A 20,995-nucleotide genomic window follows, 5' to 3' on the forward strand; every position below is an offset into this window, starting at 1 on the left:
GGTACGGTGATGAGTTTATTACACCATATGCACACGAGCTTGTGCGGGAAGTACGCCTGCGTGCACAGCTCCTACACACGTACAGCACCATCAGTAACCAGCAGACTACTGTCACATTGGGATTTATACCGTAGCAAGTCAGGCCACATACAGAAACACCACGTAGCACCTACGAGCGGCACAGCACGTTCGTCAGGCCGAGCACGCCGCCAATGAAGCCCACCGCCGCGCCTGCCGCAGGATCAATAAGACCGACCGCGGGTGCCAGAACCGCAGAAATTGCCTGCAGGATGCCTAGGACACTGGGGCACCTGCTTTGATCTGGATCCATCTGACACGTGAGCTGTGACGTGATCTGCGACGTGACGCCATAGCTCCAGCCGCCCTTGCTGCCAGCCATCAGGAAGGGGCTGTAGTTTGTGATGTAAATCTCCTGCAGCAGCACACCAGCAGATGAGGAGTGGTCATGAGCTATCTAGCAGTGACTTACGGCATTTATGAGCAGCTGGAGCAGCACACGGGCGGCATGAAAGCAAGCAATAAGCCGCAGTTCATCGGCCTGAGTGGGCCAGTAGACACCGGTACGCCCGCTCGCGCGGCGCATGTCAGGTAGCTAGGCTCTGGGCGGCAGCCGCCGGCCGGGTCCGCATGCAGCTACTGCAGGCAGTGTGGGGCCGGCGGGCCGGGTGGATGCAGCATGCATTACTATTGCGCCTACCAATACCGTACTGGCGGGCCCGATCAAGGGCAGACCCCGGGCTCGCAGGGCCCCGAGCCAATGCAGCACGTAGAGGCCGCACGTATGTAAGCGTACCGTAGGAATGAAGGACAGGGGCTCGGACGTGGGGTATGCCCGACACCAGCCCACGCACGTCATGGTTGACGGGTCGCAACGTGGAGCCGTCACGTCGACTGGATTGTACGGGATGCAGACCCTGCAGCACAGCCGAAGGGTTGAAACAGCTAGCGCTCACATACTCGCCTGTACTTCTTAAACTTTCTTTGTCTCGCGCTTCCCTTGAACGTGGTTGTTGGTATCTGCTGCAGCTGCCCGCTAGCTGTGACCCGCACTGGATGGTACGCACACGGTAGCTTAGCTCGACAACTGAGTGAGTGCACGTGCACAAGCAAGTAAGCGCCCGTGTATACCTATAAGCGTGTGCACAGCCCCTACGTCGTCGCCACTCACATGTATGGGTTGTAGGTGGGAACCTCACTCAGGCTCTTGCGCTGGTAGTAGGCACCGGTGATGGTCTGAATCCAAGCGATTCGAAATGCCTCACGAACCTGCACGCAAGCAAGGGCGATGCACAGCAGACCCCAAGGGCGATGCACAGCACACACCACGTGTGCGCTCTGAGAGGGCGTGTCATCCAGGGCCGAGTACGGCGGAAGCCCAGCAGCCCATACCTACGTATCATCAAGCAAAGGAGTGGACAAAACAGCATAACTTACGACAACGGGTGCCACCTTGTATGCACACACACACACACACACACACACACACACACACACACACACACACACACACACACCTGGTTTGCGTCAGCCTCGCCGTTAGCAATCCAGTTGCCCCTCCAAGTGAACCTGCACTTCCCGCCCCGCAGCCGGCCGCAGAGCACGCACGGAGCCGTCGTCGGCATCGCAGTTGAGGTCGGCGTCGCTGCCCCACACCGTCACCTGCATGTGGCGGTGGAGGCGGCACGTGGCAAAAGCATGCAGGTATGGGTAGGGCCATAGGGGCTGGTCAGTAGCGTGTGTATTGGGTTGATTGGGCTTGCCCGCGTATATGGCCTTGTGAGTTGGGAAAGGCAGGGCGGAGGGCGGAGGGTCTGGGCATACCTCATCAGCCAGCGTCCTCATCAAGCAGCCGAGGGTTGAATATACGTGAGTGTGTGCAGACCGTGTGCCAGGAGGGCTAGATAGTAGGACGTAGCTAGGGTATCGTCGCCAGCAAGCGAAGCGGACGCTACTCACGTCGTGCGGGCTCGTTGAGTGGCAGGCCCCGTCCTGGCAGGCGTTGTCAAACTCCCTCTCGAACCAATCCTGCCCCAGACGCGTGAACTTCGAGAGGTCGTCATCGCCGCCCGAACCGGGAGCCATGACGCTGCTCGCAAACTTTCCGACGCTGATCATGGTACATGGCGTGAGGTTGTTGGGGTCCGGCTTGTCACAAAGCGAGCCGCGCGGCGTGGTGGGTGCATCTGAGCTCAGGAGCATGAGTTGCTGGCCGTTGGGAAGGGCAGCCACTATGTTGAACTCATCCTCTACCGGCGGCGGCAGCCCGGAGACCAACTGCGTGCAGCCTTCGGCGTTGCACGCCGCGCAGATGGCGCCGAACCTGCTGCAGTCTCCGCCGGTGCCGCTAGTGCCGCTACCACCACCGCCCCCGGTATCCTCAGGCGGCGTGTCGGCCCCGTGCTCACCCAAGGGATCGGGCGGCGGCGCAAAGTGTGCCCCGTCGTCACCAGTGTCAGGGGTGTCAGCGGTGTCAGGGGTGGTGGGTGGAGGCGCCTCACTGTCGTGGTGGCTGCCGTCGGGTGGCGATGCGTCAGCTTCCGTGGGCGAGGGGCTTGATGTGTCATCTGAAGAGTTTGGCGGCGGAGCGTCATTACTGCCGTTGCTACTGCTGCCGCCGTCGCCGCCATCTCCACCGCCGCCGCCGCTGCCACCACCGCCGCCGACGCCGCCATCTCCGCCGTCGCTGCTGCCGCCGCCGCCGCCATCGCCATCACCACCGCCGCCGCTGCCCCCAATGTTGGTGTTTCCGTCATCTTCCGAAGGCGGCGGTGCATCGTGCTGCTCTGCCAGGAACCGCTCACGTGTGGTGCCGCTGTCACTGTGACTGCTACGCGCGCTGCGGCGGTGGCGCCCCAGCAGCAGGCCAGGCGGCGGCGGAGCGCCTGCCACGGCCACTCCTGCCCTTGCCGCATCCGATGAAGGAGTGGACGGCACCACAGCCTCCACCTCCACACAGAGAGCCTGGCCAAAGTAAAGCCGCCCAGAGCAGTTGACGGCGGGGTTGAGGGCTCGGAGTCGGTCAAGACTGAGGCCCGCAGCCGCCGCCACGGCGGCGCAGCCTCCCGCCGACACCACATGCACGGTGCGCAGGCAGCGGGTAGTGGGTTTTGCAGTTGTTGTGTCTTGGGGCGATGGCGGTGTCGCGTTGGCGGAGCCGTTTGTGATGTTGGGGCTGGCGGGGCCGTTGAGGGCGTGGGGCGGCGCAGGGCCGGCGGCGGACGAGGGCTGAGGCTCGGCTGAATAATGCAGATATGAGGCATGTACAGGTGAAGAGCACGCAAGAGAGTTTAGGCGCGTGATGGAAAGAGGTCTGGGAAATGGTGCGTGGTCGCGATCCCGTGACAAACACAGCACCTGCCGCGTCCAGCAAGGTAACGCTGAAACCAACCCTTTCATGCATGCCAATACCTGTTGCAAACGGCGGCGGGTACTCGGTAGGCGGAGACGCCGGCTTCTCGTGTGGCGTCGGCGGCGTGCGTGTAGGAGTCGCACCATACGCGCTACTGGTATTGACACCGCCGTAGTACCCGCCACCGCCATAGCCACCGCCGTAGCCGCCGCCGTAGCCGCCGCCATAGCCGCCGCCGTAGCCGCCGCCGTAGCCGCCGCCGTAAGCTGCAAGGGGTGGCACCTGTGACGACGGCCCGCCCGCAACTCCTGCAGCACGACGACATTGGGGGGCAGCAGAACGCGCGGAGACCCGCCCACAAATTAAAGTGAACGGTGAAGGCAATGCGTGAAGAAAACACCGTGCACCAAGGGGGTAGGGGGGGGTACGCCTGCGTGCACCCATTGCCACGCTAGCTCCCACGGCTGGCGCCCTTTGCCACTCGCCCGCCCCCTGCAGGCCACAGACCGTGTGCCTCGCATCATGCCCTCACTCCACATGCGCCGTCCCGAGTTCATTTGGCCCCGCTTATTTACTCACCTCCCTCCGCAGCCTGCACGCACAGCCTCTGGCCCACGACCAGCCGTGAGCAGTTGAGGCGGGGGTTGAGACGCAGCAGCTGCGTCCGGGTGATGCCGTAATCACGCGCAATACGCCGGCAGGTGTCGTTCAGGGCCACACTCCGAGCCACCACACATGGCACCAAAGGACCGCCATCGCCGCCAGGGGTACCCGTGGCTGCTGCCGGTGCCAACGACGCAGGTGGCGACGCGTCCACGCTCGACCCTATGGAGTTTGCGGGGCCTGGGCGGAGGCTGGGCCCGAGTCCGCCTGCACGCAAGATGAGCATCGCGCGGCAAGTGGCTCGTTAGCCAGGGGGGGGGGTAGAAAGCTCAGATTCTTACCCCATGCTCAAAATTGCAGAGCTTTAGGAGAGCATTATGCACGTACTTTTAGTTTCTTAAGGGGGTGTCTGGTGAGGAAGTTCTGGGCCGCCAAAGTTGGGGGGTCGGTCCTCGTCCCTGGGGGTCCGTCGGGTTTCGGGAGCCCATCCCGGCGGATTTCGGGAAGCGCCCCACAAGCAGAACTAGGGGCCAAACGCAGCAGTACGAGGCTCATATGTGCACGTTATGCCGAAAGGAGCACAAACAAAGCGTGGGAGGGCTAAGTTGCGCGTCCGGGCGTGGACATGTCGGGACATGTCTCCACATTCAACACATGCGCACTGACACAGCTCGGCTCTGAAGCGCTGGTGCGCTCGAGCTCACGTCTAACAAGGCTGCCGATGCACATTGTCCATTCGTCACGCGGCAGAGAGTTGAGCGCGGGGTGGTCTGGGTCGAGGGGATTTCCATTGATAGGATCCCGCCGGTGACCGAAGTCTCAGAACAGGACCGCTGATGACACGGAGTGATAGTGCTCGTCAAGAGGAGTCGATTGACACCACTTTGGTATTAAATGGAGGGGTTTTAACCCCTGAACAACAAGGTTTTGTCCGTCGGGGGGTCGGTCGTCCCCTCAAGGGGGGTCCCGGGGGATTTCGGGGCATGGGGTCTGGCACTTTGTTTCCTACCCCCCCCCCTGCGTTAGCAGGCGTGTCACAACCGTGCAGGTTGGCATGCGAACAGGTAAAGGAACTTGCGACATCGATCCTGCGCCTGTGCGTCATGCCTCGTCTGCCTCCTGCCACAGCCTGACTGACACGTCGGCGCTAGACCAACCCTGGGACGGGCACAGCATGCGTGCTGGGTTGACCACCGGCCTCACCTTGCTCTAAAGATGTGCACAGCTCCTGGCCAACTGCCAGCCGCGAGCAATTCAGATTGGGGTTCATGGCCCGCAGTGTCGCTCCAGAGATGTTCGCGGCTCGTGCGACCTTACGGCACGTCTCTCCGGGCACGAGGCGATGCCATGTCGCGCACCCGGCGTCTACTAGTACAGCTGCAAAGGCGCAGCCGTTTGCGAAGAGCAAGACAAGCTTGGGCTGCCCGGCCGCCTCGCGGGCCCTCATGGTCCGTCCAGGTCCCGTGCCTGTTAGTGCAGCAATTGAAACCGTGCCGGTGACACGTAGGGCTCAAGTGAGTCTATTGCTTTCTTCGGCTGCAAGACTACCAGCATACTCTCCTATAAAGCCTCGAGGCGCATTACTCGTCGAGCGTTCGCCCTTCGATTGGGACTAGAACCAAAACGTGCGCAGCATCCCGGAGTTGCGATTGCGAAGTACAACAACGAACTGCAATCCCCCGCAATTCGCGCAATGCATTTGCAGGGGCGACTGACCAGTTCGCTGACAGACGAGGCATTTCCAACGCACACCAAGACGCACCAAGTAGCATGGTATCTCCTGCAACACCCCACCCAAACGCCGCTACCACCCTTCAACGAAACAACACGGGCACGTCAGCGGCGGCCAAGACCATGTGCGCAACCGCAAGCTAGCAGCAACTCAAGCCCACGCACATTAAATACTATCCACGACATGTGCGTTGTGCGCTTCGAAAGCTGGACGCCGCCAACGCCAGCTAACGTCAAAGGCCACGTGTGAGCACCGGACCGAATCAGCCTAGCGCTACAAAACTACAAAGAATACGTGCAACGATGAGGCTACCCGCAAGAACAGATGAGAATGAGCGACCATATAAGCATTGCAATGGAACCAAGGGCGCAGGTAAGGCATTGAATTGCGCGTGGGGTGGGTGCATGCAGGGTGCTGTGCTGAGTAGTCGCCAGCCATGCCGTCGTCAAGTTGAAATTCTCGTATACCGTAGTAATCTCATCACTGGGTCACACGGACACAGCATGCACTCCCGCGGTTCCGGATACGCAAAGCACTAACAGCAAAATTTCCACCGGAATGCTGGCATCCCATGTACTCGATGCCCACGTCCGGCCCCATCTCTATTCGCCATCATCGCCACCACCGCCACGCCACCGCCACCACCACCCGCCAGCACCACCATCAGTACGGCAGCTTCCCAAAATCACAGCGCCGGCACATGCACCAGCTCAGAATCCGCATCCACTCCACCATCACCGCCACCCCCACTGCCACCACCGCCACTGCCGCCGCTGCTCATGCCGTTCAACGGGTCTGGCGCCACCAGCGCCGCCCGGCCGCTGCAGCCGCCCCGCCCCAGCCCCCGCCCCAGGCCGCCGCTGCGCCGGCTGGGCCGCAGCCAGTCTGGCAGCAGCTGCTCCGCGAGGCCCTGGGGGCGCAGCGGCACCTGGCGGCAGCGTGGCAGAGTGGCGCGGGGGTGGTGCGGGTTGGCGGTGTCACACGCAAGGTGAGGATGTGCACCAGAGCCGAACGCACGACCGGCATGCCGTGTCATACCCTCCATACCCCCTTCGCACCACTCTCTGCCCCCAACGCGGCCATATTCCCGCCTCCCGGCCATGCTCCCAGCCCCTCCGCCTCCCCGCCTCCCCCCGCCACGCCACGCCACGCACCAGCTCCACGTAGTCCACCAGCGCCCCCCGCCAGCGGCCCTCCCCCGGCGGCAGCGCCGCCGCCAGCGCCTCCGGCCCCTCCGGCCGCATCTGCACCAGCACGCCGTGCAGGTGCACATCCGCCGCCCGCCGCACCGTCAGCCCGCCCATGTGCAGCCGCCGCCAGACGCCGTGCCCCAGCGGCCCCGCCGGGTCCAGCTGCCGCCAGCTGCTGCGGTGGCCGCCCCACAGCGGCGTCAGCAGCCTGCAACGAGCACAAAGCAGAAGGCAGAAAGTGTAACAATGTGAAACCCGACCCAGCACTCCTGTGCGCGAGCAGCTGCACACGCACTGCCCGCAAGCCAGTGCGCACCCAGACGCAATGTCTCAGGGTCAACAATAAAAATCTCGTGCTGCTACCGTTAAAGGTCACAGCCGTGTGATGTCACCCACCGGTGCACATAGCGCGGGCCGCCTGCGGCGCCCGCCGCGTACGCCGCGTCACGCTTCACGTTCGCGGTGTTGAGCTGCCCCATCGCCTGGGCCAGCTGCGGCGCCGCCGGCCCCTGTGGCTGCTGCTGCGGCGGCGGTCGCGGCGGCGGCGCGGCTGGCTGCGGCAGCTGCTGCAAGTGCACTGGCGTCTGCGGTGCCGGCGGGGCGGCGGGGTCTGCCGCCGGCTCAATCTCAATCTCGGGGTGCTGCGCGGCATACGGCGGCAGCACCGCCGGCACCTGCAGCGCTGGAGCAACTGCCAGCGGCCCCAGCACCTCCAGCGCCTGCCCTTCAGACGTGCCCGGATGGGGCGGCGCCACTGTTGCCGCCCCCGCCGCTGCGGCCGCCACTGCAGCCGCCCGCTCCTCCAGTTCCGGGCCAGTCGCAGCCAGAGGCGCACGTGTTGGCCGGGCTGCACAGCCGCCACGAAAGGAGCGGTCGGCCCCGGTCGCGGCCGGCCGCAGCCCCTGCACCCGCTGCTCCTGATGCGCCTCCTCCTGTCCCTCCAGCACAATGTCGTCCACGTGCGCCGCCTCCTCCGCCGCCACCATGCCAGCTGGCCCTCCAGGCAAGCAGGACGCGGGTAGCCAGCGTTTCAGCTGCCGCTGCAGCCGCCACCGAGCCTCGCCTCCCCCACGCTGCTGCTTCCTCCCGAACCGCTCCTCCTCTTCCGCTGCCGCCGCCGCAGCCGCCTGCTCCCGCTGCCGCTCCAGCGCCTGCGCCTGCTGCCCGTCACAAACCATCAGCTGCTGCAGCTGCAGCCGCCTGGATCCCATCTTGACGCTGCCCCGCGCCGCCGCGCCACCGGCGCCCCTGCTGCTGCCCTTTCCACCGCCGCCGTCGCCTCGGCAGCTCCTGCTGCTGCTGCTGCTGCTGCGGGGCCTGCTGAACACGGCCCTGAAGTTGCAGTAGCCGCGCACGAAGCCCGGCTGTAGCTGCAGGCGCCACACCACGGCGTATTGCCCGGGAGGCACGCTGTGGAACACGTTGGCGAAGTTCAGGTCCCGCCGGCCGTCAATGTGCAGCACCTGGGTTGTTGGGGTTGTTTGCAACATTCCATTCAGGTGAGGCGAAGGTGACGTACGGCGCGGGGTGGGAAAGGCGCAATGCGTCACACACCGTATTGAGAATCAGGAATGTTAGTGGGCAGTCTGGAGCTGCCGGGCACCCCTACATATTTTAGGTCTGCAAACTAAAGAATTTTGTTGATTTTCGGTTTGGGGCTGAGCCCCCGGATCGCAGCAATTCAGGGGGGGACGCTATTATTCCCCGGAGTTCCCGGCAGTCCCCCGGCAGTTGATTCCAGCGCCGGCAGTTGATTCCATTCGGCACCCTACTTTGTGTGAAGTACCATGTCGAGCTGCATCCTGCCGAGGCTTCAAATGATGCGCGCACCCGCTCACCTTTCGGAAGCGCGAGCCGGTGTGCTCAACGATCTCTGAGGTGCGCGGCGCGTCCGAGAGGAAAGCCGGCCGCTGAAGGCTGAGCAGCCTGTACGCCGAGCGCAGCTGGGGCGCGGTGCCGCACAGGACAGCCGCCATGTCTACAGTGTGCGGTGGGATGGAGGTAGGGGGAGGGAGCAGGCGCGTTCAGTGGAGAAGTCAACGACAGAAGCACAGTTTGCGAATGGCAAAAGGGCGAACGCGGTACGGCGACTGGTACGGCCTGGCGTTCGAAATGTTCCGGATTCATGGGTCGTATGTGGTGCGACCACCGACAACTTGTGCGTAACCCCGTCTTAGGGATCAGCATGCAAGCAGGAAGACACGCGTCCAGCACGGCCACCCACCCTGCGGCAGTTCCTCGGGACTGAAGGCGCGCTGCAGCAGGTCCGCCCACACGCGGCGCGATGACGCCACCCTGTGTCATCGCACCACCACACCGAAACACGGCGAGCGATTTCAAACTGAGCTGCAGTGACGCCTTGTTGCGCTTCCGCGTTAGGGCTGACCAGAGAGCAACGCGCGCCCTGCCGAATGTGACGCGGCATACCCTGCATACGGTAGCCGGGCGAGGGAGGGAAGGCGAGCCCACGTACCTGTGGAGGTGCTTCGAGGTCCGAGCGAGCGCCACAATGTCCCGCATGTCCAAATACCGACAAAGCACCTCAACGACGTCAGCCGGCTGGCTGCCGAGCCGGTTTGTGGACAGCGAGCCCGTTGACACAACCTGTTCGCCATCGCCGTCGCTTGCGCCCACGCCTAGCCGCGTAAGGAGCCTAAGCATTTCTCAATAGCTACTGACCAAGACACTCGGCGTTGCACTCAGAGGACGATCTTTGAAGGGAGTTGCGGACTGTGACGACTGACGCTGACGCCCCGCACCGAGCACCTCCGCTCTGTAATTAGATAGATATGACGTTGGTGAACACTGTGCGGTATCAGAGTCCACTATCGCCCTCAAATGCGAAAAACGCAAAAATGGGGGAGTCCTGCGCACTTGCAGGAGCGAAACTCTCCAACGCTATGGCTCGTGAAGTCCTGGTGCAATGTTTTGTGTCACACAGAGCAGCAAGCGCTGGGGCGACGCGCCAGAAACTTCTGGCCCAACTGCCGGATGCCGCGGATGCAATCAGTCGCGCCCATTACGCGACGGTGTGCAGGGCTGATAGGTATTTCGAACATACTGCCCGCAACAAGTTACATAAGCGTTATATACTCACGACGAACCACGCGGCGAGCATGTACCGGCACAGTCAGCACTTCGGCGTCCCCAGCACAGCTCGAATGCCATAGCGTCCCCGGCACAGTTCGTCTGCCGCACGCTCGCATGTGCCCTTGATGCAGCTGTTGCTTCCGTGGTCCCACACCCGGCCATTCGCGTCAATCGAGGCCTCCCGTCAAAGTAGCGTAGCACCGTAGTCAACTCCACAAACCCACATCCACATGTCATGTCTGTTGCAGCGCCCGATCCAAACCCGCAGCCTCAGTGCCCGCCCGCGTGCGCCGCCGCCGCGGGCACAGGCCCGTGAATAGCGGTGCTCAGCGACACAAGATGCACCTCGTTGTCGCACGCCACAGCCACACACGGCTCCGCCGTCGCAGCCGCTCCAGCGCGGCCCGGCGTGGAGGGCGCGGTGGCGAAGCCCTGCAGCGGCATTAGCGTGTGTTGCTGTGTGTTGGTTGTTGTTCCAAGTGACAGGACGTGAGCAAGCACGGAGGGCATGAAGGTCTGGGCGTACAGCAAGGGGTTAAGCACGACAGAGCATTCGCGCCCTCACCGAGCAGGGCCGGGAGCAGCCATGACAGACAACAACACGCAGACACATGTAGCACATGATGACAACGGCGACTGCTGCCACGCACCTGCACTTGGGCCGTGGCGTGCACGGGCCGGTTTGTGAGCACCGTGAAGGCGAGGTCGCAGTTGCCGGGAGCTATCCGCCTGGCTAGTTAGATGTCTTGTACGAGCTATTGCCCGTGGTGAAAACTGGGCTGCCGTCCGGGGGGTGCGTTTTCCCAGCCAAACCCGCACGTTGGACGTTGCCCCGGGGCAAATCCTACCGCACGGATTAGACACCGCCTTTCTGTAGGTACATAACCAACATCATCATCAGCCAGAAGTGGTCGGCAAAGGTCCAAATTATGCTTATCGGGGCTCAAGTCGCGAAATTGACCGAAGCCCATATCTCGCATATGCGCTGTTTGGGGCCTGAATCTATTGCCGTCGACATTAATTCTCGTATAGATGTAATCAAAATAGCTTCAGGCTAAGTTGGCGGGGTCCTGGCGAGCGCGACATATAGCATTTCAACTTGAGCTCTCGCTCAAAATTATGCCCGAGCACCATCCAGGGACCTTATTATGTGTAATGGGATGTCAATTCATGGTCGGGGCGACAGTCTGGGCATAGACCTTGCGATCCCGCCCTTGACCCCCGGAGTGGTACCCGCGTGTCAGCACTTCGGCGTCCCCGGCACAGCTCGAATGCCATAGCGTCCCCGGCACAGTTCGTCTGCCGCACGCTCGCATGTGCCATTGATGCAGCTGTTGCTTCCGTGGTCCCACACCCGGCCATTCGCGTCAATCGAGGCCTCCCGTCAAAGTAGCGTAGCACCGTAGTCAACTCCACAAACCCACATCCACATGTCATGTCTGTTGCAGCGCCCGTTCCAAACCCGCAGCCTCAGTGCCCGCCCGCGTGCGCCGCCGCCGCGGGCACAGGCCCGTGAATAGCGGTGCTCAGCGACACAAGATGCACCTCGTTGTCGCACGCCACAGCCACACACGGCTCCGCCGTCGCAGCCGCTCCAGCGCGGCCCGGCGTGGAGGGCGCGGCGGCGAAGCCCTGCAGCGGCATTAGCGTGTGTTGCTGTGTGTTGGTTGTTGTTCCAAGTGACAGGACGTGAGCAAGCACGGAGGGCATGAAGGTCTGGGCGTACAGCAAGGGGTTAAGCACGACAGAGCATTCGCGCCCTCACCGAGCAGGGCCGGGAGCAGCCACGACAGACAGGGGTTCGGGGTGTCCAACTCGGCGGTTAGCTGTCGGTTGCCACCGACATTTGGCCCCGACCCCCCCTGGAAGTGGCTTCCCTCGTGCGACTAAGCTTGAAATCTATAGGTATAATATCCTTAAGCTCCCCTGACAAGTTTACAGGAGTCAAGACGGATGCTCTCGAATTATCACTTCGCGGGCAGGCATGAAGCCTTGAAACCGCGTCCCCTGGACCCCTCGCATGCTCATGCTCCCCAAGTATGATAACTGTACGCCTGGGTCCATGCGCGCTGGTTGGGGACCTGCGCAGAGCACAGTAGAGCGCGAATGCGCGTTCGGACAGGCGCGCGCAGCAGGTTCTTCCCTTGAAGGGCTCCTTTTGACGCTAGCAAGCGGCGAACGCACATGTATATACATGTAGCTGGTTCCTATGGGCTCAGAAATACATTATCGTGGTTTGCGAGGAAGAGTCGACATAGATTGAGGCTCTCCTGACGTTTCTGAAACGCTGTAGGGTGCGCAGCATCTTATGTAGCCATAATTCAGGCATAGAACATCTCGGCCGGTTAAAAAGGCACTCAAACGCCAATCGCCAAATGCCGATCGCGCGCGCACCATGTTCACCAACACCTGAGGCTTTCTTACGTTCTGTTGGTTGTGGTTGTCCTCTCATGCGTAGATAAACGCGTAAATGATATCTAAATGACATTAACCAGTCTCGGAGTGGGAGTATGAAGTTGGGCGACTGCATTCAAGCAGATTTTTGAGTAAAGAGGCCCGTAGGAACACAGATTATGTTATAACAAATAGTTTGTGCATGTGAGATCGCCAATGCTGCAACGATCACGTCTACACCAGCTGCGCGCGGGTTTGGGGAGTTGGGATCAGCTCTTTCGGGGCGTCGACAACGAGTGCGAGCAGCCGAAAGAAGCTCATTTGACATATATAGTAACCGCGTGAAGGACCGAGAGCGAGCAAGCCCCGGGCGCGCTCGTTTGGTGCTTGAGCGGCGCAGCTTGAGGGCCATGTAGGCTTGGATTTAGCTGGTCGCTCGAGCTAGAAACATAAAAGGGGACAGTAACAGGTATTTGTCCCCAGGGACATGACGAAACAGTTCTGTTTGCTTCGTTTTTGGGAAACGACCCAGAATTGCCAGCATGGCCGGTGTTTTTGGCCCCTTGTGGCGACCCTGCCCGCGGCAAGCCGACTCCAAGTGCCTTATCGCAGCAACAATTGCAATATCATGGCATAGGGATCGCTTCAGGCTGCGTATGGCAGCGATGTAGAGCGCATGCTGATCCTCCTATCGGCAATATATGGAAGCACACATTTTAGCCACGTGACACGTCAGGACTATTTTTCTATGTGTCCGCTGTTAGACTGCGCCAGCAGGCTTGCGCGGGGCCCACTTCCAGGGTCCGAGACAGGCCGGATCCGGGCGGTTGCCGATCGCAACCGCCGAGTTGGACACCCCGAACCCCTGACGACAGACGACAACACACATACACATGATGACAACGGCGACTGCCGCCACGCACCTGCACTTGGGCCGTGGCGTGCACGGGCCGGTTTGTGAGCACCGTGAAGGCGAGGTCGCAGTTGCCGGGAGCTTTCTGCGGAGGGCGAAGGCGGAGGTGGATGGCTGAGGGGGTTACCGTACGACAGGCAAGAGCCTTCATGACCAGCCGCGTGGCGTGTGTGTTTGTGTTTGTGTGTGTGTGTGTGTGTGTGTGTGTGTGTGTGTGTGTGTGTGTGTGTGTGTGTGTGTGTGACGCCAGTGCCCTTTCGGCATCTGCCGCGCCCCCAGCGGCGCAGCCCCTGCATTGAGCTAGACCCTGGTCCTTCATCCTACAGCTGCTGCCGCAGCCACGCACGCACCAGCTTGTACACGCGGACCATGGGCTTGGCGCCGCTGCCGCCCGCCACCACCAGCCCCGCCGCCGCGCCCGTGCCGAAGCGCGCCGCGTAGGGCAGGCAGCCGTCGGGCTCGGGCTGCCACCAGGGCAGGTTGGTCAGCAGTCGGCCGGAGCCCAGGTCCCACAGCTGTGTGTGTGTGTCAAGGGGGTTGCCGAAGACGGCATGGTCAGTGAGAGGTACCCGAACGGCATATGCAGTGTACGTGCAGTTCAGGTGCAGATGCAGTGAAGGCACAAACAGGCTTGTAGGTTGGACGGGTGCAAAGGATGTGGCCATGTGGGCCGGCGTTGCGGCGGCGTGGCCCTCACTGTCCCTCCGACCTGCAGCGGGTTGGTTGCGCGCCAGGAGCCTGTGAGCACCAGTGGCGAGGAGGCGGGCGCGCCGGCCCCCGAGGCAGGCGAGATGTCCAGTGCGTCGCCGCATATGTGCGGCCCGGAAATGGAGCGCACGGACCTGCGTGTGCGTGTCAGAGAGCAAAGGGAGGAAGTACGCGGTTTTTTCTTGACCTTTTGTGGGGGAGGCAGGAGGTTGTTGTAGTGGACTAGTGGCGTACGCAATGTTGCATGTGCCCACAGCAGCGCATGCGCGCGGCTGGGTTGCGTATGGGCAGCCCCCCCCCTCCGCCCCGGGCACCGCCCGCACCTGTGCACGCGCAAGTCCCACACAAGGACTCGGTTGTCCCAGCCGCCGCTGAGGATGATCTGAAGGGCGGCACACGGGCGGGGCGGTCCGCCGGGGGGGGGCAGGCGCAGTACGGCGCGGGGCGTGCCAGCATGTGCTGCCGCGTGTCGGCTAGTCACTGACACCCGTCAGAAAGCCGCCACAATCCCGCCTCCATTTCCGCCCCCCTCGCACTCCATGAACGGCTACCCCCACCACCACCACACCTGCGGGTCGTCCGGCTGCCACGCCAGGCTGAACACGTGGCTGGTGTGTCCGGTGGTGGTCACGCCGTCGCCGTGGTCCAGGGTACGGCAGGCGGCGCCGCCCGGGGCCGCCGCCTCGTCGTACACACGCACCACCGTGTCAGAGCCGGCGGAGGCAAACATCTGCACGGCAGGGCGCAGGAGGTGGCAGGGTGGGTGATTCGCGTGTAGGCCCTCCCGAGTGCATGCCCCTGTACTGTCCTTCCACGTGCGTGCCTTCCGGAAGAGGACGCACACACACAGACTACCATGGCCTGACCCCTGCCCCAGTGCCGCGGCCCCTTCCCTGCCTTGTTACCCGCATCCCCGCACCCACAACCCCATCCCCTCCACCCGCAGTCCGGTGCCACCTTCCCTCGCCCCTCCCCCATCACGGTCTCACCCGGCCGTCCGCCCGCATGGCCAGTGTGTTGATGCGGTTGCCGGACTCGCGCTGCACGTGCAGCACCCGCTTGGTGCCCACGTGCACATGCACGATGGCGTCGGCCTGCAGGCAGGCGGCGCGGGCGTGGCCCGGGCACAGCATGGGCAGGGCAGCAACTAGGTAAGCCCCACGGGAGTTGCAGGCGTGTGGGAGCGAAAAAGCAGTGTCGTACAGCACGGCAAGCCTGTCAATGCTACGGTACCTGTGGCACCCGCATGCTGCAACAGCCCAAACGGAGAGCACTGCTTCACTTCCCGCCGTGCTCAACTGCCGACCCACCTTCCCGCCTCCCACCCCAACTCCCACTCCCCCACCTCCCCATCCAGCCGCACCTGTGCCGCCAGCAGCACGTTCTGCATGCGGCTGCCGCTCACGTCCGGCCGGAACGCCAGACTGGTCACCACGCCATCGCTGCCCGTCAGGCCGCCGCTGTTGCCGCCACCGCGCCCTGCTGCCGCGCCGCCTGCTGCGGCGTTGGCGCCGCCCTTGGCTCCGTTGGCCGCAGCTGGCCTGGGCCCCGCACCGCCGCCACCGCCACCGCCCGCAGGCGCGCCCAGCTCCGCCACAACAAGCGTGTCCATGGGCTCCAGCGTGTGCGGGTGGAGCAGCTGCGACGCAGCGCAACGTTGCAGGAGGTGTTGTTTTTCTCCAAGCCCGTCGCGGTCGCCTTCGCCTTTTACCGCACACTCGTCTGTACCCACTTCACGTCACGGTTAGCGCTGGTTCTTCCCCTGCCACGCTATCAGCATTCCCGTAACGCGGCTCCCTCCCATCCGCCCCCCCACGATTCCTTGATTATTGGGACCTATTTCTTTGGTCTCGGGCAACTAAACCCCACACCTGGATGGTGCCATGTCGGCCGCCCACCGCCAGCACGTTACCGCTGCTGGAGGCGGTGATGCACAGCGCCTCAGCCCCCGAGCCCAGCGGCCGGCTGTGGACCGGCTGGCGGATGTCGGCATAGGTGGCGTTCTGAATGTTGGGAGGGGGGAGGTCACGGGGTATGAGGGCGTGTCTAAGGTGAGCCATGGGTTGGGAATGGGGCGGAGCATGGGAGGCGCAGGGGTGGGAGGTTGCAGGGCGCGTGTGGCCCCTGACCCTGCCGCAAGGGCTTGCCACACGGCCACGCCCTGGCTGCCCTTCTGCCCCCTGTGAAACTCTCCCAAGGAATCCTCACCCGCTGCTTTGCAGAAAGGGGGTTCAGCTCCTGCTCGTCGTCCTCCGAGCGGTCACGTCTGCGGAAGCTCTCGAGCGCAGCGGACTCGGCAGCCGACAGTGTTGCCCGGTACGTGAAGGTCTTACCTATCTCCTCGGCAGCCCTGTGGTGTTATAATGCATTGATATTGTACAGGAGCAACCGTCGTCGACAATTGGCACAGGCGCGAAGGCATTTGACGACGTCGCTGACAATTGACTTCTGCATGCCGCCCACACCGCTCCGACAGGGCCACGCCGCTCTAAGTTGTAAGTTTACCTTCCACCGTCATCAAAATTATCATCGTCGTCGTCTTCTACCTCTGCCTTTGGCACTGGAGCCTTTGAAGCGACACTCCTTGAACTAGCTTGTGCTGGCAAGGCCTTGCCAGACATTTTCTGCAAATGCGATTATACAAATATTGGCCAGCGGGGTGGCATGGCCGGCATCCTTGGGTTAAGAGTTTGCGCCCTGCCGGGCACACGGCACGGACACACCCGATCGCGAGTCGCCATGCACCGCCATTACAGCCCACCCGCGCCAGCCCCAACGGACTGCCACTGCTCAGCCGACCGGCGGCATCCGAGGCTCTGCCCGCAGCATCGCATACACGCATGATCCTGCGCAAATTGCAGTACTGTATGCCTGTCAATGACCGACTCCATAGCCCCACTGGAACCCGGCGCTAGCGTCAACATTTCTCGGGGCATCCCCACATACTCATCTTCCCGTGCTAACGCAGCAGCTATACGACGCGAAACGCTGCCATGAGAAATCCCATGCAAGTAATCGCTTCAGTCTCGAGTACTGCCATCAAATCAGAGCGTAGGCGCACTGCACCTCACTGCATGCCTGTAAAACACTTCAACCATCATGTCTGTGTGTGTTCCGCATTGTCGAACGCACGCTTTGTACAGTCACATGCAAGTAATCGCTTCAGTCTCAAGTAACGGCTCAGACTCGTGTTGAGGGAAACCAAGCCAGGGCGTAGACGCCTGCGTAGACGTACTGTGCACATGACTGCACACACGCATTACCCCATTTCATCCTATTGCTACAAGATGATGACCTCCTCGTCATCGCCCTCCGTGGTCAGGTCCGTCACCTCAGCCGCCGCCGCCGCCGCCGCCGGTTTGCGAGTTGACGGCGAGCCGCTGCCGGCCCTAGCAGCCGGCGACTGAACCTGAGCCTGCCGCCGCCCTGCTGCTGCCGCCGCCGCCGCTCCCACAGCCGTGCCATCACTCCCACCCGCTCCAACCGCGCGCTTGGGAGGTGACGCCGCGCCAGTGGCGCCGCTGCCGCCCGCGGCCGCACCAGCTGCCGCTGCCGCTGCGGGTCCGGCTGCCGCGGGCCCACTGCCCAGGACGTAGCCGCCGCCGCTGCGGCCGCCGGGGCCTGCAGCCGCCGCTGCTGCTGCCGCCCCCGCGGGCACCAGCTTGAGCAGCAGGCCGAAGTGGTCGCTGGGCAGCACCTGCACAGGGGCCGGGGGGTCGGTTGAGGGTGAGGACAGAGCCAGGGCAGGCCAAGACACAGCGGAGACCCTCTGCGTATAGAGGGCATAAGGAAGGAGGCAGACTCCCTGTGTGGCGCCTTCGTCGAGCACACAGTACCGTACATTGCTCTGAATCCGTACCCGAGAGCCGATGCGGCACTCACCAGTACGCGCGTCCCCTTGTTCATAGCCGTCAGTCCCGGCAGCGCCTGAGGAAACGCAGCAAAAGACGTCATGAATGCTCAAAGTGCCTGACAGGTGACCAAAGGTACAGGGCTAGCTGCACAGCACAGGTCTGCTACTGCATGCTGCGGCGATCCCCGTAGCCCTCACCTCCGTGCCAAGCATCTTGATACTGTCGAGCTTCCAGCCCCGGCTGCTGCCGCCGCTCGCGCCTGGAGAGCCGCCTTCCAGGCGGCAGAGCAGCCTGTCGAGGCGACTGCCCGGCCAGCGCCTGTGAAGGCGTTCGCGCAGAACACAACCACTTCACTTACCAATCCAGCAATCCATTGCATCGCGATATTTCCACCAAAACTACAACAGGCATCCATGGCAGAGCGCGCGCGGTGACAATATGCCGGCCCGCGCACTCACCCAGTGAGCATGGGGTTGGCCTGGCAGTCATAGGTGCAGCCGGGATGGCCCGGCCGCAGCTCCCGCCACGCGTCCACCCATTTAGGCGGCAGCGGCAGCGCGCCGTCGCGCGAGTCACTCCAATTCAGGTCGCCTGCAGAGGCCGCGTGCAAGCGTGGTGCGGGACACATGTGAACCCCGCCGTGTCCTACTGCAAAGCCTTGCGCGGTCGCTGGTGGCTTGACACAAGCACCCGCGACGACACAACGCCAGCACACCCGGTGACCACCGCCCACCCACCTGCCAGCACGCAGTCGGTGGTGGGCCCCGCCGCCGCCTGCAGCTCCTTCAGGGCGGTGCCCAGCTGCTCCCGCCGCTGCGCCGTCATCTGCTGCGGCCCCTTGCCCACCGGGCTCTCCAGGTGTGTGGTGCCCACCACCAGCGGCCGCCCGCCCACCACCGCGCGCGTGTACACGATGCCGCGGCCTGCCGGGGTGGAGAAGGAGGCGGTGCGCGTGAGCAATACGGTCGTTGGCACGGCGCAGGCTGCGTGCTCCCCTTCCGTGCCGCCTGTCCTACGATAGAAACGCACATTACCCTTAGGCCTTTTCGTCAAACCACGCCCGTCCGGCACTCGCTCCGTCAGTGGCTCACCCATGACGCTGTTGTCGTAGTCCTTGCTGGCCCAGGGCTGCATGGCCGTCAACGTCACGCTGTCGCGCCGAGCCAGCACCAGCGTGAAGTAGGGCTGCGGGCGTGAAAGAGAGGAGTGTGATGGCGCGGAGTGAACAGGCTTGGGTATATAAAGATTGAGCGAAGGATCGGCAAGCAATGAAGGTGCCGTGCGACACCAGAGGAACCTGAGTAACTGCAGCAGCCCTGGCGCCCTACCTGCTCTCGCGGCGCGGGCGAGCAGTGGTAGCGGCGGAACCAGGCCGTCTGGCCGAACAGCATCACCATGTTGTGCGTGACCTCCTGCAGAGGGTGAGCACGGCGGTGACGCACAAGGTAAGAAGCAGCAATCACAGTGGCCATCTCCCTCACCGGTCTCCCAACGCCTGCCGTCCCCCCCTCCCCGCCCCCCTCAAAACCTCTTCCCCGTCCCCTCTTGCCTGGAACAGCAGCAGGTCCGGGTAGCCCTCCCGCTCCACGATGTCGCCCACGGCCTTCATGCGCGCAACCAGCTCCATCTCTTCGTCAAACCTGTGAGCGCGCCGCGCACAACTCAGCAACAACTGCATTAGCATGTGCCCGCGTGGCATACTCCTGTGTACATCAAAAGCTGCGTGGTGTCGCGGAGCTTTAGCGCCCCCACTTCCCGCCTCGCCTAACCCCGGGCTCACCACAGGTTCCAGGTCAAGATGGAGACAGGGCGGTCCTGGACCTGGGCTGAGGTGGACGTGGCTCCTGCACTGCGGTTTGCCGCCCCCGCCCCCGCCCCAGTCCACGGCCCAGATGCAGCCACTGGCCTTGCAAGGCCGCCCACTGGGCCCGAGGCCTGGGTGGGCCCGGCCGCTGCCGCTGCAGCGCTGCTGCCGGTCCCGCGTGCCCCGTGGGCCTTGCCGGGCGAGGCACCCGTGCCCTGCCCCGCCGCGTCCGGTGCCTGGCTAGCCGGCGAGTCGGGGGCCCGAAGCGCTGCCTCCGCGTCCTTGCCCATGCGCTTCAGCTTCTCGAAATGAAGCTGGGCGGTGATTGATATGCCGGCAGGCGCGGGCTGCGGAGATAAAGGAATACGAACAGACCCAGTTGGGGGTGCTAAAGCCAGGCGCCAAGAAGGAAGCAGCAGAACATGAGCAGCTCGAGCCAACATGGCGCCCCAGCCCCAACATGACTTACCTGAGCAGGCTCTGGCGTCGGTGCGGCGGTTACTGCGGCCTGAGTTGGAGTGGACTTGTCACCGCCGTGGGTGCCGGGCTGCTGCCGTGCTTCGGGCGCTGGGCCCGGCAAGTCCACGCCACCCACAGCGGTGACGCGCCGTCGCTTCACCGCCCTGGGCCCCGAGCTCGCCTCAGCCACATGGAGCCTCTCATTCAGGCCCTCCGCGAGCGCTGAGATGGTGGAGCGAGAGTGGACGCGCTTGCGAGATGGCGCCACATAAGCGCTGGGTTCTGTGTCCTCTGTGAGGTCGATAGGTTCTGTCATTAATATGACAAGTGTCACCGGGGCCGCTGACAAAGCCCTAGCTCGCCGGCTCTATTCGATTGCGGCACACGCAGTCACAAGCGTGACGCCAACGCCACCAAAAATGTCACGTTGATGCAAATTCTGGCAACGTAAGCATTGGTCGTGCCCCTTGTCGCTGTGGCGTTGACTGGGGGGGAGAAGGCCCTCACGCGAGGCTGGTGTTCGAGTAACTTCTTCTGTGGAATTTGATTATAACAAATGAATTGAAGGCAACTGCAAATGCAATGAAGGCTTGCGGCGGGGTCGATTCTCGCAAGAGCAACAAGCGTGTCACAAGATCCAAATCCGGGGGAGGCTCACAGCTGTCCCCAATCCTCCTTTTGCCTTCTGTTACATTCGCCTCACAAATTGCTACTCTTCACGTTATTCCTGATATATTGTATAACTAGATAAAAATTGTGGCTGGTCACACGGGCCTCTCCTGTGCATATATATGCTGGCCATCCTGGATGCCGAGGCTTTGCGTGCAAACGCACCCAACAGACGCAGGCACGCAGCGTTGCTCTGTCTCCTCCCCTTT

At 63.0% G+C, this 20,995-nt stretch overlaps 4 protein-coding genes across 4 annotated transcripts; all 4 read right to left on the minus strand.

Annotated features, from left to right (window-relative positions):
• Positions 1-6: 6 nt before the first annotated feature.
• On the minus strand, positions 7-4,837 carry CHLRE_06g304913v5 (uncharacterized protein). The gene is made up of 8 exons (XM_043063681.1): positions 4,678-4,837; positions 3,950-4,240; positions 3,430-3,678; positions 1,978-3,257; positions 1,588-1,680; positions 1,190-1,287; positions 815-935; positions 7-433 (listed from the first exon to the last, which is right to left on the minus strand). Exons 1-8 carry the CDS (start codon positions 4,700-4,702, stop codon positions 170-172), a joined length of 2,421 nt encoding a protein of 806 aa, XP_042924387.1. The 5' UTR covers positions 4,703-4,837; the 3' UTR covers positions 7-169.
• A 194-nt stretch (positions 4,838-5,031) lies between these two features.
• Positions 5,032-9,907, minus strand: CHLRE_06g304950v5 (uncharacterized protein). The gene is made up of 6 exons (XM_043063682.1): positions 9,369-9,907; positions 9,120-9,190; positions 8,734-8,873; positions 7,292-8,358; positions 6,860-7,103; positions 5,032-6,633 (listed from the first exon to the last, which is right to left on the minus strand). The coding sequence occupies exons 1-6, from the start codon at positions 9,554-9,556 to the stop codon at positions 6,391-6,393; spliced, it is 1,953 nt and encodes a 650-aa protein (XP_042924388.1). The 5' UTR covers positions 9,557-9,907; the 3' UTR covers positions 5,032-6,390.
• Positions 9,908-9,957: 50 nt separating this feature from the next.
• CHLRE_06g305000v5 (uncharacterized protein) lies at positions 9,958-16,687 on the minus strand. Its single transcript, XM_043063683.1, has 11 exons — positions 16,506-16,687; positions 16,209-16,350; positions 15,872-16,003; positions 15,364-15,639; positions 14,990-15,094; positions 14,569-14,730; positions 14,324-14,382; positions 14,002-14,134; positions 13,643-13,807; positions 13,303-13,377; positions 9,958-11,617 (listed from the first exon to the last, which is right to left on the minus strand). Exons 1-11 carry the CDS (start codon positions 16,619-16,621, stop codon positions 11,456-11,458), a joined length of 1,527 nt encoding a protein of 508 aa, XP_042924389.1. The 5' UTR covers positions 16,622-16,687; the 3' UTR covers positions 9,958-11,455.
• A 51-nt stretch (positions 16,688-16,738) lies between these two features.
• Positions 16,739-20,837, minus strand: CHLRE_06g305050v5 (uncharacterized protein). Its single transcript, XM_043063684.1, has 10 exons — positions 20,128-20,837; positions 19,635-20,005; positions 19,404-19,494; positions 19,183-19,266; positions 18,946-19,039; positions 18,592-18,777; positions 18,313-18,445; positions 18,052-18,172; positions 17,883-17,927; positions 16,739-17,697 (listed from the first exon to the last, which is right to left on the minus strand). The coding sequence occupies exons 2-10, from the start codon at positions 19,946-19,948 to the stop codon at positions 17,281-17,283; spliced, it is 1,485 nt and encodes a 494-aa protein (XP_042924390.1). The 5' UTR covers positions 19,949-20,005; positions 20,128-20,837; the 3' UTR covers positions 16,739-17,280.
• Positions 20,838-20,995: the final 158 nt, after the last annotated feature.

This window comes from Chlamydomonas reinhardtii, chromosome 6 (assembly GCF_000002595.2).
Source record: "Chlamydomonas reinhardtii strain CC-503 cw92 mt+ chromosome 6, whole genome shotgun sequence".
Lineage (NCBI taxonomy): Eukaryota > Viridiplantae > Chlorophyta > Chlorophyceae > Chlamydomonadales > Chlamydomonadaceae > Chlamydomonas > Chlamydomonas reinhardtii.

Coding starts and splice junctions, on each gene's coding strand:
- CHLRE_06g305050v5 (XM_043063684.1), bottom strand. CDS start 19,948: ATGGGCAAGGACGCGGAGGCAGCGCTTCGGGCCCCCGACTCGCCGGCT. Junction 17,928..18,051: donor TCAAGATGCTTGGCACGGAG/GTGAGGGCTACG, acceptor GCGTTTCCTCAG/GCGCTGCCGGGACTGACGGC. Junction 17,698..17,882: donor ACAAGGGGACGCGCGTACTG/GTGAGTGCCGCA, acceptor GCCCCTGTGCAG/GTGCTGCCCAGCGACCACTT.
- CHLRE_06g304950v5 (XM_043063682.1), bottom strand. CDS start 9,556: ATGCTTAGGCTCCTTACGCGGCTAGGCGTGGGCGCAAGCGACGGCGAT. Junction 7,104..7,291: donor GGCCCGCGCTATGTGCACCG/GTGGGTGACATC, acceptor TGCTCGTTGCAG/GCTGCTGACGCCGCTGTGGG. Junction 6,634..6,859: donor TGGTGGACTACGTGGAGCTG/GTGCGTGGCGTG, acceptor CGCTGCCGCCAG/GTGCCGCTGCGCCCCCAGGG.
- CHLRE_06g304913v5 (XM_043063681.1), bottom strand. CDS start 4,702: ATGTGCATCGGCAGCCTTGTTAGAC. Junction 3,679..3,949: donor CGTGCAGGCTGCGGAGGGAG/GTGAGTAAATAA, acceptor GTCGTGCTGCAG/GAGTTGCGGGCGGGCCGTCG. Junction 3,258..3,429: donor CCCGCCGCCGTTTGCAACAG/GTATTGGCATGC, acceptor TGCATTATTCAG/CCGAGCCTCAGCCCTCGTCC.
- CHLRE_06g305000v5 (XM_043063683.1), bottom strand. CDS start 16,621: ATGTCTGGCAAGGCCTTGCCAGCACAAGCTAGTTCAAGGAGTGTCGCT. Junction 14,731..14,989: donor CCATGCGGGCGGACGGCCGG/GTGAGACCGTGA, acceptor CCTGCCGTGCAG/ATGTTTGCCTCCGCCGGCTC. Junction 13,378..13,642: donor TGGTCCGCGTGTACAAGCTG/GTGCGTGCGTGG, acceptor CGCCCTCCGCAG/AAAGCTCCCGGCAACTGCGA.